Here is a 20,269-nt window from a genome sequence, read left to right as displayed (position 1 = left end):
AATGCGACCCATTTAAAAATAGAACAAAATGATAATAGTTTTCTGAATTATTTACTTTAGATGTGCTTTCTCCAAATGCTGTCATGTTGGAATCCTAAATCTCACCTAGTAATGTGTTTGAGGATTAAAACGAGATAATACCTGTAAAAAGCTCAATCCAATCTCTGACATCTATTAGATATTTAAGAAAAGATAGATGTTAGGGCTCCTGGGTGGCGCAGTTGGTTAAGTGTCTGACTTCGACTCGGGTCATGACCTCACAGTTTCTGAGTCTGAGCCCCACATTGGGCTCTGTGCTGATAGCTCAGAGCCTAGAGCCTGCTTCAGATTCTGTGTCTACCTCTTGCTCTCTGCTCCTCCCCCGCTAGCATTCTCTGTCTCGCTCTCTCTCTCAAAAATAAATAAACATTAAATTTTTTTTAATGAAGAAATAGATGCCATGTAAGTGACTCTTAAGGAACCAACTTTAGTCCTCAGTGTCCCCCAACATATAACTAGCAATGAAAGTGGGTATACTTTATTTTTATCACTTCTGAATGATAAGAGCTAAAAGTTTCCACTTGAAAAGAGAGGAAGGAAAAATGCATGATAAAAGAACTGAATCTTTTCATGTGCCTGTTGGCCATCTGGATGTCTTCTTTAGAGAAGTGTCTATTCATGTTTTCTGCCCATTTCTTCACTGGATTATTTGTTTCTTGGTGTGGAGTTTGGTGAGTTCTTTATAGATTTTGGATACTAGCCCTTTGTTTGATATGTCATTTGCAAATATCTTTTCCCATTCCACTGGTTGCCTTTTAGTTTTGTTGACTGTTTCCTTTGCAGTGCAGAAGCTTTTTATCTTCATGAGGTCCCAATAGTTCATTTTTGCTTTTAATTCCCTTGCCTCTGGAGATGTGTAAAGTAAGAAATTGCTGAGGCTGAGGTTAGAGAGTTTTTTCCTGCTTTTTCCTCTAGGATTTTGATGGCACATGAAAAGATGCTCAACGTCGCTCCTCATCAGGGAAATACAAATCAGACCGCACTCAGATACCACCTCATGTTAGTCAGGGTGGCTAAAATGAACAAATCAGGAGACTATAGATGCTGGTGAGGATGTGCACTGTTGGTGGGAATGCAACCGCTCTGGAAAACAGTATGGAGGTTCCTCAAAAAATTAAAAATAGATCTACCCTATGACCCAGCAATAGCACTGCTAGGAATTGACCCAAGGGATACAGGAGTGCTGGTGCAGAGGGGCACTTGTACCCCAATGTTTATAGCACCACTTTCAACAATAGCCAAATTATGGAAAGGGCCTAAAGGTCCATCAACTGATGAATGGATAAAGAAATTGTGGTTTATATACATAATGGAATATTACGTGGCAATGAGAAAGAAGGAAATATGGCCTTTTTGTAGCAACGTGGATGGAACTGGAGAGTGTGATGCTAAGTGAAATAAGCCATACAGAGAAAGACAGATACCATATGTTTTCACTCTTATGTGGATCATGAGAAACTTAACAGAAGACCATGGGGGGAGGGGAAGGAAAAAAAAAGAGGTTAGAGAGGGAGGGAGCCAAACCATAAGAGACTCTTAAAAACTGAGAGCAAACTGAGGGTTGATGGGGGGTGGGAGGGAGGAAAGGGTGGGTGATGGGTATTGAGGAAGGCACCTGTTGGGCTGAGCACTGGGTGTTGTATGGAAACCAATTTGACAATAAATTTCATATTAAAAAAATAAAAAAAAAAAAGAACTGAATCTTTTTGGTGAATGGACAAACATACTTTTAATAACAGAAGATCAAGCACATACTCAGGAACATACTACAGCATAACCATATGTAAACTTTCCATAGTGATATTGTCCTTCTGATTGTAGTTAAGTATTTTAAATTATTTTTGGAAAATTCAAAGCTCAATTAAGTTGACAGAAGTTTTATGCTTTTTGTAAAGGAAGAATCATTTAATTTTTTGTCACAAACAGTTACTGTTTTATCACTGAGAAGTCTAGAGAGAGGCTCTTAAATATAAATGAATAAGCAAATCACAAATTAAAATACTCCCCTGAGAAATATTGGCAGAGGACAACTGATTTATTCCCCTTGTATTGTAATGAACTATTCTTCAAAGGAAATTATTTCCTAACAATATTTATCAATTTCCTAATGGATTTTTTTAAGTTTATTTATTTTGAGAGACAGAGACAGCACAAATGGGGAAAGGGGAGGGAGAGAGAATCAAAGCAAGCTTTGCACTGTCAGCACAGAGACCAATGTGGGGCTTGGTCTCACCAACCATGAAATCATGACCTGGGCCAAAATCAAGAGTGGAACGTTTAACTGACTGAGCCACTCGGGCACCCCTCAAATTCTTAATGAATTTTAAACACATAATATATCCTATCCTAATGTACTTGTAATGTCACTGGAGAGCAGTGTGAAATACGGCTTCCCAAAGAGTTGATCATTCTTTTACACCTGTTAATACGATGATCCTGCTATCCTTGTCAATGGAACGTTAAGAAAGGATATCTTACATAATTGTAAACCTCAAAATTGTGTACTAACTAGAGCTTAAGCCCTAATTCATTTGACAACATACGCAATCTTAATGTGGAAATCAATTGAGAATCCAATGGTATACTATTGAACCCAAATTCATTTTGTCAATTGAATTCATATAAATATAATTTTAGAATATGTACATATTGGATTCTATGGTATTTCAAAATAATATTAGAATAGGAGCATGTGTATCAAATAATTAATCAGGGTTAGAGTTGCAAGTTTCCAAACATTTCAATATATATTTCCATGTACAGAGGAAAGACTGATTGATTTTCACTGGACTGCTTTGTGAATTTATGTGACTTCAGGTCACTGGTATAATGAGGATGGAATTTTTGTCATAAGCAAGAATAAGTACAGAATGCAGAAAATTAAAAGGTTAAAGACTTCCCCTGCATATATTCCTGACTATATAATAAACATGTCCTAATGAATAAGAATACCAATTAGTCAGGAAGTCTAGGGAATTAGATGTTACAACTGATTACTAACGTCAAGAGAACATAACTCACATTTCAATAGTTACCAAAATATGTACAATATTTGATTTTTAGAATTTTTCTCATCTATCAATATGTAAACTATTTGTTTTATTCAATTCTTTTTTTCTTAATATTAAACTTTAAAGACATTTTCATGCCATTTGTAATTTCCAGTAAAAAAAAAACATTTCAAGATGATTCCCATAAATAGTCAAGAAAAATATTGAATTCTAAGTAGAGTTAGGCAACAGGTCCCAACAAAACAGTATGTCTCTGGTTTACTTACAACTCAGTAGCCTACAAGCCATAATGTGAGAGTTCTGAACCATGTGTCAGCCAATAACAGTTAAAGAAGTGGCAAACATCATCTTGAAATTTTATTACATTGTAAAAGAAAACATGTTACTAGGTACTAGTAGAAAAAATATAATTTCTACTACTTCAGATGATAGGATTTATATATCCCAAGACAATAAGTTATCAAGAAGAAAGCTATACTAAACTTATTTCAACTATAACAGAATTATAAATATGATTTAAGTTTAACTTGAAACACTGGGACCCTTCACGAGAAGGAAGATGTGTACTCAATATGCTTAAAATGCACGTATCATTTAAATGCACATCATACAGCACATCTTGGAATAGAAATTCCCCTTTGTAACACAAAAGTATGAAACTTTGAGTTAATATGAGTGCTTTGAGGATAAATAAGTGTAATAATTTCACATATAAAATAACAAGACATACTTCAGTTTGCTGAAAAAGAACACAAATAGTTTGGGAATCCCTGGAAGGGCCGTCTTCCATAATTCATTTGAATAAAACATACCTAGCAAAATGAAAAAAAAAAGTATACCTTTTCATATTCTTCAGGAATGCAGACACACACAGATGACCAAACACGGAAAACAAATTGAGTAATTCAATTGCTTGCAGGGAAGTGTGCAGAGAATATTCTATTTGGATTTATTAGTAAGCAAGGTTGATATTGTCGATTTAGAGACCCTCAGAAAAATAATTTCCCCTTCATCATTTTAGAAGTACATGTATACTTGGTAACTTCACGGTTTTTGGTTTTGGTTTTGGTTTTTGGTTTTGATGTTAGTTTTGGTTTTGTAGAACTCCAAGAAAAAGTAAAATAAAAACAAACCTATCTTCCTATGCAAAAAGGGTAGAAGGAAACAGGAAAACAGTACTTCAGCCCATAGTCAGGCTTGTGACTAAATGCCTACTGGAAAGGGATTGGTGAGTGAGGATGTCCAAATTGTGCAATAAGAAGGACCAGCACCTGAATGGAGAGGCTGGAAGAATTAACCCAGGAAAAATCAGTTAAGATTCATTATTATGATCTGCATACACAAGCGAATGGCAACCTTTTGCTGAAGAACTACAATCTACCTAGAGTAATTGATTATCTCAACAAGTAAACAAACATCAAAACATAAGAGTGTCATTGTGGGGAAAAGAGTTTCCCTATGTCTAACTAGAGTTGACCACACCATACTAAAAGCTACCGCCAACTTTTAATATATAAATATGTTCTTGCTTTTTTCGTAGAAAATAAAATAAGATACCAGTGATTTAATAGATCTTCCATGAGACATATTTTGTAAAGTTTATCTGGTGAATCATAGATGTAACAGAACACCAGCTCTTCTGGACAATGTCTGATGGAGGAACTCCAGGAGAACAATTCAGAAAACTAACAGAAAATTAGGTTGAAGTTCCCAACAGCACAGTATGAAAAAAAGGAAACCTCAACAGAGGATCCCCAGTGACCTTGTAGAATTTCCACAGAGCTCACAATGCCCTTAAAACCACATTGAAGATTTTGAATTCTTATTGTTTCCTCATTTTTAACTATGTCCAAAGCTGCATGATTTTTTTTTCTTCTATACTCACGTGAATTTATGAAACTATGATCTTAAAACAGCCATTTCTTACCTTTGATTCTTGAACTTTCTTGACTCTTTTCCTGCTGGAATTAAAACAGAAATAGGTCAAAATCTGTGAGTATGTGATCAACAGCTTGATACAGCATATCATTGTAACTAAAGACTTGTCCAGGTATTTTGTTGTACGTATACCCTAGAGTCATTGTAACACAATTCTCACCTTAAAAGCCACTTATGTCAAATCTTTTATCAGAGCAGTAATCACTCTTAGTGTCCATATATTTCTTTAAGAAACTGATACATTGTATTAATATGGATTTATAAAAAAAGTAAATGGTAATGAATAATAAGTAACCATGACTCTCAAATGCCTCAGGGCATTTTCATTTAATTTCAACAGATATTGAATGATATCTTCAGAATTTTCTATTAATGTCTCCACATTAATCACAAATTGGTGGTGAGGAAAAATGTTTAAGGGCAAACAGTGGACAATTCAGTAAAAAAACACAAAAGACATTTCAACTGTCTTTTCTTCAGTTTAACTTAGAATTGGTCCCTGCCTCACTTCTCTAAGGCTAAAGTTGACAACAATTCTATTATTTATTCAAAGGCTGCTTCAGTCAGACCTGTCTTTCAATTTGACATACTCCTTATTAGTTACCAGGCAACCCCAAAAGAATTAGCTTGCTTTCAAGTTTTTAAGTAGAAATTGTGCCCTCTATAACTTGTCAATTAATATTCAAGCACAGTTTACTCTGTCTAAAAGTTTCAGGGCCTCACACTAAAAATAATTTTGAAATAAATTTCTAATTAAAATTATAGATAGATATAGATATAGTTATAGAGATAGATATAGATACACATACTTCAGAAATGTCTCAATGTCAATAAATTTTGGTAAAATTTATGAAAATAATGAAAAATATTAAGAATTTATTTTGTGGCAGGTATTAATCCCAGAGTCAGATTTGAGAACAAAAATGCATATTGACAAATGTATTTTTATGGAATATCCTTATCCAATGTATGATTCTATTAGACTTTAATACTTTATGTGCTATTTCTCTTTGCCTAATTTATCCAGCCTTTGTTTTTGAATTCTGTACTGTTTTTTGCTAATTGATTTTTTTCTACTTCAGGTTTATTTTTAATTTAGAATATCTGTTGTTCATTTAAACTAAAATTTAAATTTTAATTACTTGATTTAAAAATACATTATTCTTTCATAATATAAGATAAGCAAGCGTAAATTCTCCAAAGAGGTATTTGTTAATGAAAAATAATCTCTCTGTCCTCTCTCCTCCTTTGATTCCATTGATTCTTTCATTCATTGAGTCATTCGTTCTTTGAATAAATATGTATAGATTGCTTTCATGTGCCAGACACTGCTTTAGGTGACAAGTCTACAAAGGATGAACAAAACAGAAACAAAACAAAACGAAACAAACAAATAAAACAAAAAAAAATGTCCTTAAAGTAACATACTGCTTAAATGTTAATAAGTTCTATTTAGGAAAAAAGATATATCATAGAAGGTAGTTTTAGAATAAGTGACTGCAATTTTACCTAGGTCTACAACGATAAAATGTCTTTTTTATGTTTCAAGTTTTATTTAAATTTTAGTTAGTTAACACATAGTGTAATATTAGTTTCGGGAGTAGAATTTAGTGTTTCATCACTTACACCCTGTAAGTGCCCTCCTTAATGCCCACCACTCATTTAACCCATCCCCATACCCACCTCCCTTCCATCAACCCTCAGTTTGTTCTCTATGGTTAAGATTCTCTTACAGTTTGCCTCCCTCTCTCCTTTTTTTTTTCTTTTCCTCTATGTCCAGCTGTTTTCTTTCTGAAATTCCACATATGAGTGAAATCATTTGGTAATTGCCTTCCTCTGATTGACTTATTTTGCTTAGCATAATAACTCTAGCTCCATTCACATCATTATAAATGGCAAGAGTCACTCTGGAAAACAGTATGGCAATTCCTCAAAAAGTTAAAAATAGAACTACCCTATGACCCAGCAATTACACTACCAGATATTTGCCCAAAGGATACAAAATACTGATTCGAAGAGACACATGCTTATAGCAGCATTAACAATAATAGCCAAATTATGGAAGAGCCAAAATGTCTATCAACTGATAAAATGACTTTTGAACAAAATTTTGAGTGAAATGAGAGGATATTATTCCAAGCATTTATCTGGGGAAAATATATTCTAGGGGAGAAAAACAACGGTACATTTCCTGAGGTACAGAAATTCTTGGCATTGTCAAAGCTACCAAGGAGACCAGTGTGAATAAACTAGACTGAGTAAGGGGAATTTAGTAGAAAATACAATAAGGGAGCTAATAGGGGTCAGTTAGATTAGCACCTGGGCACTTGTTAGATCTTTGGCTCTTACACTGAGATAGTTGAGAAAACAATCAGAAGTTTCTTCACAGAAGAGTAACATTATCTTAATTGCATTTAAGTAGAATCATTCTGGCTACTAAAATAGGTTAAACAGGGCAAGGACAAAATTAGACGGACCAGGTGGAAGGGTATCACAGTAATCCAGATGGGAAGTGATAATGGCATAAAACAGTGTGATAACAGTGGAGTTGAAATATCAGTTGTAACTGTCAAGATTTCCTGACAGAATAAATTTGGGGTGTGAGATATAGAATAGATGAGGGTGATTTCAAGGATCTGAGTCATGAGAAGGATTTCTATTCCTTCTTCACTTGATTTCTGATACTGTCTCACTCTGTGAATTTTTCTCTTGTCTGACCACCCCTTTTGCATCTCCTTTACTGATTCCTCCTCATCCCCTCAATTTCTAAATACTAGGTTTGGAGATATTGAACCCTTACCTTTTCCCATACACATCTCACTTCTTTGGTGATCTTATCTGTTCTTATGGCCTTAACCACCATCCTTTTCCTAACGACTCTCAAATTTATATCTCTAGCCAATTCTCTCCATTGAACTTCAGCCTCATACATGTATTTTTGACATCTCTACTTGGATGTCTAATAACATCCCACTTATCACGTCCAAAACTGAACTTCTGATTTTTCCTTACTTCTTTGGCCATCTTTCTCATCTCCGTCTTCCTCATCTCTCCATTCTTCTAGTTGCTCAAAGTAATCCTTATCTACTTTATCTCTTAAGAGATGAAGAGCCTGAATTTTTCATGGATTTGATATTTGAACATGCTGACTTTTATTTTACTTTAAATATAACTCTGAGGACACAAAGTAGGCAGATGGTTAAAATGTCTGGAACTCATAAGAGATATGTCAACAAGACATATAAATTTAGAAACCACCATCCTATGTATAAATCATCAGTACTGCATCTGGAGAACATATAGTATAGTTGAATGAGCTAGAATTGAGTACTGGAAACAATATAAGAAAAATATAAAGTTTAATTAAACAACAAAAGAGAATAGAAGAATGGACAAATTATAGGAGGAAAAAACAAAAACACAAAAAGGTGGAATCATGGACTCCCAGGGAATATCTTATACAGGGGTAAATTTTCAATAGTCTAGACTTCTTCTGACAGACCAAGTATGATTATGTCTACGGCAATGCCCATTAGAAAAAGTGACATAGATGTAACCATTGACTTAAAGGAAGCAATGTATGAAACAGTAAAAATGGAATGGAAGAAACTAGCAAGGAAAGAAAGACCCGGGTGGTTTGTAGCTAGAGAGTAAAGTGAAATCTGTGCAGGTATTGTGTTTGTTTTTGTTCATCTCTTTGTTTCATGTTTAGTTTTATATTATCTATATCAGTGAGAATTGAGAATGTGTAAATGAGGGGGGTACATAGTAGAAATGGAAAGGATCATGATAAAAGGGAGAGATGGTATGACTGATAATAAGGTTATTGAATGTGACACAGAACTTGAGTGGAGACGTTTAGATAGGAGGAGAACCAGTTTCTCCAATATAACAGGTGGGCACAGAGAGGTGCAGGCATAGATGCAAGAGGTTTATAGGTTTGATATGATTAATTTAAAATTTTTAATCTGTGAGGATTTATTTTCTTTATCCATTAGAAGGGCAGTTGGCTGAGTGATGAAGTAGGCTGATTTGTCAGTAATTTGAGGAGATAAAGAAGATTTTTAAATGCACTGCTTTTTGGGAGACTAGGTGTGTAGGACAGCTTGGTACTGTAAAAATCCTAATTGGGTTTTGCCATCATAAGTTTGCATGATACTGATATTAGCCTTATTTTGACTATAGTCAAACAGACTTAATACTCACTGATATTATATCTTATTGTATTTGTTTCTGAAAACCTAATTTTCTATTTACAAAATTGTACATATTATAAATTACCAAAGAAAATAGCCTTAAATACTCTATAAACTGGAAATGTTTAAGAAGCATGTATCTAAAGAAAAAAATAGAAATTAATTTAATGGACTGAGACTAATAAACCTGTAAAGTAAGAATCAAATAAGGATAAACTACTTAATTCACTGCAAGACTTGATCTAGAACCATCTCAGTTGAGACTTAATGAACATTATTTAGGATTTTCAAAGTAGTAACTGTCCAAGTTGTTTCTATGACTAAAATGTTGCTTTATTCACCTGACAATATACTTCCCAGAATTTTATTTCATATGCCATTACTTCATGTTTTAAATGTTAATTTTTTAATGGAGAAATATTAAGGAGAAAAATGTGATTATTTAATTATGTGAGAACTCTTAAAAGATCAGAAAGATTTGTTATCCTGGACTCATGATACACTCGAAAAACATTCTTACATTAGGAAAACTTAGTCTCGTCTGCAATGGTAGAATGCCAATCCCTTGGCATAACTCAATTTTAATATTCTTTCAAAAGACTTTCTGATAAATTGATCTTGTCTTAAAATAAGAAATATATTTTGGCAACATATCAAAATTAAATAATAGCAAACCATTTGTGTTTTACTTTGTACTACACCGTTTCTTGGAAGAATCCCAAAGTGCTATATTAATTATATAAATAGACTCCATGAAATCCAGCTTAATGGTAGAAATGAGTAAATAGATCCTTGCAGACAGTATGATAAAGATTGGCAAAGACAATCTGGGTAGTAGTATGGATTCAGAAAGAACACATGATTGTATAATATCTTAAATATAAAAAGATACAACATAATAAATAGAACTAGCTAAGCCAGTATAAAATTAAGTCCAGTTGGGGTACACAATAATTTTTAAAATGAGATGTTGTGATTCTAAAGTATCTAAGCAAACAAGACTATGGCCATATAACACTAATGTACAGGTTACTAGTTCCATTTAAGGGCAGAATAATATCTTCAATCTATAAGATATTATTAAGAATATTTCTTATCTAGTATTTGGATTTATAGAATGTCATTTACTAACATCTCGTGATGCCTATAACATAAAAAGCTGATGTCTCTTTATCAAGCACTAAAAGTAAATGTTTGGCCACAATATCTTCATAGTTTACCCGGTTCCTTCTTTCTTACTGAGAAGTCCATGCTCTCTAGAAAGAGAAGACACCATCTAAATGCTAAGTGAATCATTTCCATCATAACAGCATTGTTATAAACATTAGACAGTGAATTGTCCTCTCACTCCATAATATAAAGCTTAAATCACTTAAAAAGAAAAAAGAACATGACACATTGGGCTTTGAACTAACAGCACGGAGACTACTTGGGATTCTATGAGTCCCCTTCTCTCTGCCTCTCCCTAGCTCCAGCACGCATGTGCTCTCTCTCTCTCTGTCAAAATAATTAAGCATTAAAAAAAATACATGAACCTCATTCAAATAATACCCATGATACTCTTATTTTCAATTTGCATATGCATATTGTAGATTAATGAGACTAATGAAGTGCTTTTTGGTCATCCCACAGGCTTTCCTTCACAAAGAGGGATATAAGAATGAAGCAAGTACAGGTTCAATAGACCTGGTCCCTTAAAGAGGTATACTTAGTCTTTCTTTTGAATATACAGAAAAATAATGTCTATACTACATGAAGGAAGTAAGGAACATCAAGTACGTAAAATGCAGCATTTTCCCCTTGCAATAGTGAGAAAGAAAGGATCTCTAGGCTGCTACTGTTTTTCCTGAGAAAACTATCGACTTTCTGAGAGACTACAGACTTTCTTTAATTCATGGTGGGAAAATGGTCTTTTTGTCTTTATTTGTTTTTCATTGCCTAAAGTGTATAATAAAGAACACTCAAACTGTGTTTAGGTTAATCACATACTGAAAAAAAAAACGCAAAACAAACAAAAAAGAAACCACTTGTGTCATGAGATTTAAGAAAAGTCAAATGTACTGAATAGTTTTACTGGCACATTTAATCAAGTCCATAATGAACCTTAAAACTTAAATATTAACAAAAGAAACAAATAAATCTCAAGTACCCAGAAGTGATATGTCCTGGTTAAAGTAATCTTGCTCTCAATACATATGATCCACACTTGTTATTGAAGCAAATAGATTGTCAACATTCACCAAAGTTGAATCATTATATATATATATATATATATATATATATATATATAGTCTAACATACAGCATTGCATAAAATGTGATTAGAAATATTTGCTACAGGGGCACCTGGGTTGCTCAGTAGGTTAAGCGCTTTGGCTCAGGTCATGATCTCACGGCTTGTGAGTTCAAGCTCCACGTTGGGCTCTGTGCTGACAGCTCAGAGCCTAGAGCCTACTTCAGATCCTGTATCTCCCTCTCTCACTGCCTCTCCCCCACTCACACTCTGTCTCTCTCTCCGTCTCAAAAATAAAATAAACATTAAAAGAAGAAATACTTGCCACAACTTATATTGTATATACATGTATATGTACACACATACATTAATTGTATAGAAACTCAGGTAAATGTATATAATTTTAAACTTAAGACTAAAGACTAATAGACCCTAACAGTGAAAATAGTCAATGGATGGAGAGAAAGGATGCACAAATATAAATTTTGGTGGCAAACAAACATAACTGTAAACATTATTAGTTTTAGATAGCTGCCTAGTTTAAATTTCTTCTCAGGATTCTTCCCTTCTCTTTGACACAATTATTGTTTACCAAAGACCACCAAACAAAAGTCGTGAAATGTTGATGTGCAGTAGATCACTCATGTTCAATATATATATTTAACATTTCCATGTGCTAGGTGGTTAAAATGTAAAATATTAAAGTTTTTTTATGTTAGAGCTATTAAGTAATATTAATATTTAATAATAAGCAATATTAATTTCATGTAAGCCAAGAATAGGACACTTTCAGCCAAACCACTCAACCACAATCTTATCACAAATCTCTTCTATTATGACGCATGCATACCCATGAACACAGGAGCTCCCTCCTTCAGGCTTTCAATGCACATATACACACACATGTTCACACACACATACACATATGCACACACTTTCTTAAAAACTTATTTTGCTGGTGGCAATTTAATTATAAAATGTCTCTAAAATAAGAACTACTGGCAATGAAAATGCAGTATATCAGGCTTCCTAAATCTTGGAGATACAGACCTATTTTTGGTAAACTTCAATGGCAAATTTTCAGTCTTGCTTAGTTTAATCAATTTTAGGATCGTTTATTTAAAATACTTCCCCTTAGAATTTGAATAATGTTCTTGATCCAATATCACCTCCTCAACAAGCCTCAACCTTCACCACTCTAAAACAGCACCCCCACTACTAGCTGCTTTTCTTAATTTTTATCCATTTCACACAAAAGTTGCTACTTCCTGGAATATGTATTTATTTGTTCATTTTATGTTCCCTTTACTGGAATGTATATTCCCTGAGCAAAAGGGACTTTGCAGTCTTAACTGGTTTACCCACAGTATTTAGAAGAGTATCTGCAGAAGAGTGGGCACTATTCCTAACAGAGTCTCTGAACACTTGAATTTCACAAACTGTTGGCAGGACAGACACACGCTCAAGAAATACGTAAAATAAAATGTGACATTCAAGAGTGGAAATGTATGTAAAATCTTGAGAGCACAGTCAAGGGAACAATGTCTTCTTTTTAACTTAGATGAAAGGAAGTTTTGAGAATGCAGAAAACTGGGAAATACAGAGAGCAGATGAGATTGTAAGAATAAGTAGTTCATCTCTACAGCAATGGGAAGAAGATCCTATCAGAAAACATAGCTTGAACAAAGTTAAGAAACTATGAGAGTGCATGGTAAGACTGCAAGATAGCAAATAGTGTCTCATGGTAAATGCACAATGGGATGATAAAATTGGCCAACTAGTAGGCTTCAACGTTTCATGAAGGAGTCAAAGTAACTTGCTTATGTTTTAAGACATATATATATATATATATATATATATATATATATATAATCTAAAATATAGCATACAAAACATTTGATCAGAAATATATGCTATAAGATTTATAGATTTATATGGATAGGTATAGATACAGGTATATATATAGATATTCAAAACATGACCTGGAAAAGCTACACATTGTTAATATAGATCTGCTTCTTTCTTGACTTAATACATTGGTGTAAAGTCATTTATTCCAATATCAAAATTATAGCACTTATTATTGCCAATTCATATTATATTTGATATGTTTATGTGATTTTAAGTAAGAAAAAGATTAAAAAAAACTTGTTTTGGATTGATAGATATCCTCAATATTACTTTCAATTCTAAAGTCATAAGCTAGGTAACAAGACACATGCACAGGACTTGAAAAAAATCAAACTAGAACTGAATTTACTTATAAATCAAATCCATATTTAATAATATTTGTATTATCCTTTTGTTACATACATACTGAAATTTTAAATATTAAATTTAGAAGTTCATGATGGAAATGTATTTGTATTTACATTTAACATAAAATCAATTATTATAAAAATATATAATTATATTCATGGTTTAAATCTAATGTAAACATTAGAAATATTTTTGTCTGTTTTTAACAAGAGTATGTGTATTCAAGTTAAATGGATATGACATATGCATAAACTATCACTACATAATGTGCCAAATACAAGTAATAAGAATTCTCACAATGTGTCACAAAAGACATCTTTGGTTCATGTACTCATGAAAAACATAAACAAACTGGATCTTAAAAGATGATCAGGATTTAACTAGATGAAGGCATTATGGGCATTTAGGGCAGAAAAAATAGCCTGTAGAAATGAGGAATTAGGTAGTGAGAAAGATTATATAGAAAATAATGCAAAGACTCACAAGGATAGTAGGTGATTAAAATAATCAAAAAAGAAATTACTCACTTAAAAGTCCACACATGGTGCACACATATATATGTACTCCTTTCTATACAAAGTATAAAATTATTTACTTTATTTTACGGGAATAAAGATTTGAGAATTTAAACATTTCTAGGAGGAAAAAATGTTATTTAACTTAACCTATAATATTAAAATAAAAATGATGATTCTGCAGTCCCTTTTTATAGCATCATTGTTTTACACTATTAGACTTCGAGTTGAAATATGGGGAAAATCTAAAATTAATATTATGTTGATGGGCCACTGTTTTGGAGCTATAAATTTGAAATGGAAAGAAAATATATCTAAAATTAAGTATGTTTGACAATTTTAATTCTGTATTGTAGACAATATTTCATTGCGAAGGATATCCAGCATAAATATGGAAACTTTTAACAGACATACCTATTTAATTTTTAAAACATAGATCATTTTTTTCTAAAAAGAGAATGGAGGAGATTACATTTTTTAAATTGATAATATACATTCTAACTGGCTTTATCCATTTATTGCATTATTGTGTGAAGAAATTCAAAATATAATTAGAAATTATTAATGTTATGATTATGTTACCACTTTAATAAGGTATTAGCATATTAAACTACTCACCCCTTGAATGAAGTTTTGTTTAGAATATATATACTGTGAGATAGGTGTGAAGTATGGATAACATAAATTTCCGATCTCATAAGTTTACATTCTGTCTGGAGAGACTGATAGCTATTAATTATAAACAATGATAAATAATTTATAGAATGAAAAAAAATAAAGAATTTATAGGATAATGTGGAAACAAGAATGGGAGGAGAAAATGTCTATGCTGAGTATGAAGCAAAGGGAGAATTCACAGTGAAAATTGTTGCTTGAGCTAAGAATTAAAGAGTAGTAAAATAATTCGATGGGGAAAAGAGTATTAGGCAGTGCAAAGGCACAGAACTGTAAAATATTTAATCTTTTTGGAGAAACAGTGAAGAGGTAAACATAGCTCACCTACATACTTCTTTATACATGAGTATTATATAAAAATATATTCAAGAAACTTCTCTCCTATTTTCAGAAGAATATTTGTGACTACTTAAGTATTATAGCTAAAGCTATTTGGTAAAGAGCCATATAAATTAAATAAACACGCCAATTATTATAACAGTTTTCACAGTGTGCTTTTGAAGTGTGAAAAATAATGATGATTTTCCTAACAGAAATCACTAATTAAAGGATTTGGAATAAATAGATATATAAATCACTAATTAACGATTTTGACATGGAAATGAAGTCTTAGTGAAGATTTATTATTTAAAATACATACATTTACATTAGAATTATTTCCATTTTAAATTTATCCCTTAATAGATTTAAATTTGTAATTTATTAAGTCTGTAAATGGATCCTAAATTATAATTGTTATAAGAATCTAATGATTCAATTTGTAAATTTCCAGTGATCTGGAGTATAGTAAATTTTTTCTAGTAATATACACTTTTCAGAGGCTACCAATAACCCACATTTATTATTGAAAATGTATTTTGTACAAAAAATATATCCTGCAATGTAGAAAATATAAAGACTTATAGCCAAGTATTCCAGAGTATAAGATATTCTGGGCACAGGCAATCAAGGGAACTTGATAGGGAAGATAAGCACAACAGAGGTCAATAGATGACCTCTAAGCATAAACACAACCATTGCTCATCCCAACAGGTGGAGGGACTGGGTGCAAGTCTATGAAAAGAAGATTAAGACTTGGGGAATAAAAATGGAGATAGGTGGGGGTGGAGGGGTGGGGTGGGGTGGTGTGTGGAGAGGAGAGGGGAGCCTGAGGGAATGACAAATAAGGGGAATATTAAAACATGCACATTAGTCTTACTACATAGCAAGAAATGTTTAAGTTATTTATATATTTTATCTCATGGAGATGACCAAAGTCATGGTCTAGCTTCCCCTACTTACATCGTCAACCTGTGGGTTCATGGAGGTCTCTAGGAGATGATAAACATGGTATACACAACAACATTTTCAAGCAAATGTGATTACATGATATCGGAGACAAAACCATTAATTTAACTGCCATCTTAAAAAGATGATATCCCCAAGTGAGATATCCCTTAAAATAAGTAAAAGAATATTTAATAGGATTTTCATTCCTGCTTGGGCAGGTAATTGGTAGCAGCTATTATAATATCATCCTAATTTTAACTTAAAGGTGAGTGAAGTCTAGGGCATTTTATTTACAACTGTTTACTTTTTTCAACTTTACTGAAGAATAATCGACAAATATAATTGTATATATCTGAAGTGTATGTGATATTACATATATAAACAAATACACACACATACACACACACAAAAACGTACATGATGGAATAATTACCAGGATCAAAATAACTAACATACCTAAATCGCAACAGAGCTGGATGAGTGCCTGAATCCTGTCCAACCCACACAGAGACTGAGACACAACCAGGATGAATGAATGTCCTGAGCCTTGTCTTCCTTGTTCAGCAGAGACCCAAATGGGTGAGATAAGCACCCTGTGTTTCAACTTCATTGATAAAGAGTTCAAAGTAATGATCAAAAGATGTTCGTTAATCTTGGGACAGAAATGAAAGAGCACAGGAAGTGTTTCAAAAAGAGACAAAATATTAAGAAGTAGCAAAAAAGTTACAACTGAATGGAAAAATGCACTGAAGAAGTTCAAAAATAGAATAGATGAAATAGAAGCATGAATCAGTAAGTAGTAAGACAGACAATGGAAAACATCTGGACAGAGCAGCAAAATTAAACAAACAAACAAACAAAAAAAAACAGACTTAAAAGAAGTGAGGAAATCTTTAGGGACCTCTGAGACAACATCAAGCTGAATAACATTTACATTATAGGCTCCCAAAAAGAGAAGAGAAAGAGAAAAAGCCAGAAAAATGTTTTTGGAGAAACAATGGCTGAAAACTCCTCTAATTTATAGAAGGAAATTACCAGGTCCAGGAAGTCCAAAGAGTGCCAAATAAGATGAACCCAAAGAGAAACAGATCTTAAAAGCATAATGGAAAAACAATATATTACGTACAAAGGAAACCCCATAAGTCTATCAGCAGAGTTTTGAACAGAAATTATGCAAGCCAAATGAGAGTGGCATTATGTATTTGAAGTGTTGAAAAAAAAAATACAAGATACCAAAATGTCTCTAGCCAGCAAGTCTATTCAGAATTAAAAGAGAGATTAAGAATTTTCCAGATAAGCAATAGCTAAAGGAGTTCATGACCACTAAACTGGTTTTACAAGAAGTATTATATTAAAAGGACCTCTCTAAGGTAAAAAGAAAGGCACTAGATAATAATAAGAAAACACATTATGTAAAACACTCATTAGAAAAGGTAAAAAAATAATAAAGACAGTGGATTAACTACTTAAAGAGCAAGTATAAAGAGTAAAAGACAGAAGTAAAATTAATTAAAATGAAATAATTAGTTACGGAATATGTAAAATAGAAATACGTAATGTGTGTCATCAAAAATATACAATGGGGGGGTAAAAATATAGCTTTGAAATGGGTTCAATATTAACCTACTATTAACTTGTAAAAGACTGTTATATACATAAGATGTTACGTGTGTAGTGCTTGTAGCCACACGCAAACACACACACACACACACACACACACACGCACACACAAAGTTATAGTAAATACACAAAAGAAAAAGGGAAAGGATTCTAAATATTTCACTGAAGAAAACAAACTACGGGAGAAGAGTGAAAGAAAAGAAAGGAAAAGAGAGTAGCTACAAAAACAGCCAAAAAACAATGAACAAAATGACAATAAGTGTATACCTATCAATAATTAACTTAAATGTAAATGGACTAAATACTACAATCAAAAGACATAGGATGGCTGAATGGGTTAAAAAGCAAACAAATGAAAACCAACCAACCAAAAAAACAAACAAACAAAAAACAAGACTCATCTATATACTTCCTACAAAAGACTCACTTCAAAAGTAAGGAAATACACATATATTCCCAACATAGAAGCACCAAAATATATACAAAAAATATTCAGAGACCTAAAGGCGTAATTTGGCAGTAATAGAATAATAGTGGGGGACTTTAACTCCCCACTTATATCAATAGATAGATTATTCATATAGAAAATCAATAAGGAAGCAGTAGTCTTAAATGACACATAGACATTCCAACCAAAATAGAAAAATATATATCATCTTCAAATGCACAAGGAACATCTTCTAGGACAGATCACAAGCTAGGCCACAAAACAAGTATCAATAAATTTAAAAAAACTTAAATCATATCAAGCATCTTTTCCAACCACAATAGTATAAACCTGGAAATCAAGTATAAGAAGAAAACTGGACAAAACGCAAACATAAGGAGACTAAACAACATGCTATTAAACAATGAAAGGGTCAACAAGTAAATCAAGGAGAAAATTAAAAAAAATACTTTAAATAAATGAAATTGGAAATACAACGTTGTAAAATCTTTCGAACACAGCAAAAGCAGTTCTAAGAGGGGCTTCAGTGCAATTCGAGCCTACCTCAAGAAACAAGAAAATCTCAAATAAACATTTTAATTTTACATCTAAAGGAACTACAGAAAGGAGAACAAATGAAGCCTGAAGGTAGTAGAAAATGAAAACAATACAGATAAGAGTGGATAAATATGAAGAAGAGACTAAAAAAATAGAAAAGATCAATAAACTAAGAACTGGTTCTTTGAAAAGAGAAACAGAATCAACAGATTTTTAGACAGAGTCATCAGGAAAAAAGAGAAACCCCAAATGAATAAAATTAGAAATGAAAAAGGAGAAATTACAACTGACAGCATAGAAATACAAAGAACTGGAAGAGATGAGTCAGAGCCATGCATCAGGCTCTGTGCTGACAGCCCAGAGCCTGGAGTCTGCTTCAGATTCTGTGTCTCCCTCTCTTTCTGCCCTTCCCTCACTCACACTCTGTCTCTATGCCTCAAAAATAAATAAGTATTTTTTAAAAAAATAAAGAAAAAGAATTAGAGGAGAATAGTATAAAAATTATTTGCCATGAAATAGGCAGCCTAGAATAAATGGATAAATTCTTAGAAACATAATCTTCCAATACTGAATCATGAAGAAACAGAAAACTGAATAAACTAATTACTTGGAATTGAGTCAGAAAAAACAAAAAAAAAATAAAAATAAAAACAAACAAAAAACTTAACAAACAAATATCCCGGTCCATAAGACTTCACCAGTGAGTTCTGCCAAACATTTAATAATGAATACTTATTAAATTATTCCAAAAAAATGAAGAAGGAACACTTCCAACTCATTTTATGAAGCCAGAATTACTCTGATACTAAAACAGAAAATACTACAAAAAAAAATGGGCTAACATCTCTGATGAACATACATGCAAAAATCCTCAACAGAAGTATTAGCAAACCAAATTCAACCATACATTAAAAGGATCATACACCATAACCAAATGGAATACATTCCAGGAATAGGATTGTTTAACATCCACATATCAAAAGCATGATACGGCACATAGCAAAATGAAGGATAAAAATCATATGGTTATTTCAATAGATGCAAAAAAAGCATTTGTCAAAATTCAACATCCAATTTTGGTGTAAACTCTCAATGAAGCTGATATGGAAGGAACCTACCTCAACATAATAAAGTCCATATACAAAAAGCCCTCAGCTAACATCAGAGTCAATGGTGAAAACCTGAAAGCTTTTCCTCAAAGATGAAGAACAAGACAAGGATTCCCACGCTCATCACTTCTATTCAATGTAGTATTAGAAGTTTTGCCCATGTCAATAAGGCAAGAAAAAGAAGTACAAGACATTCAAACTGGTAAAAAAGAAGTAAAGGTGTCGTTATTTGCAGATGACATGATACTATATATAGAACACCCTAAAGACTCTAATCAAAAGATTATTAGAATTAATAAATGAATTAACTAAAGTTGCAGGATACAAAATCAATATGCAGAAATCTGTTTTGTATCTCTACACTAATGAACTATCAGAAAGGGAAATTAAGAAAACAATATTATTTACAATTGCATTGAAA

The 20,269-nt window shown here is 32.6% G+C and overlaps 1 protein-coding gene across 1 annotated transcript in view; it reads right to left on the bottom strand.

Annotated features, from left to right (window-relative positions):
* The window catches only part of FSTL5 (follistatin like 5), a 793,609-nt gene that overhangs the window by 635,025 nt on the left and 138,315 nt on the right, over nt 1–20,269 (bottom strand). Inside the window, exon 3 of the mRNA XM_042935151.1 lies at nt 4,978–5,011. Within this exon, the coding sequence (XP_042791085.1) occupies nt 4,978–5,011 (34 nt within the window). The remainder of the gene's footprint in view (nt 1–4,977; nt 5,012–20,269) is intronic.

This window comes from Panthera leo, chromosome B1, assembly GCF_018350215.1.
Source record: "Panthera leo isolate Ple1 chromosome B1, P.leo_Ple1_pat1.1, whole genome shotgun sequence".
In the NCBI taxonomy this organism is placed as follows: Eukaryota; Metazoa; Chordata; class Mammalia; order Carnivora; family Felidae; genus Panthera; species Panthera leo.
Note: the sequence above shows the minus strand (reverse complement) of the source record. Positions and strands in the feature narration are given on the sequence as shown.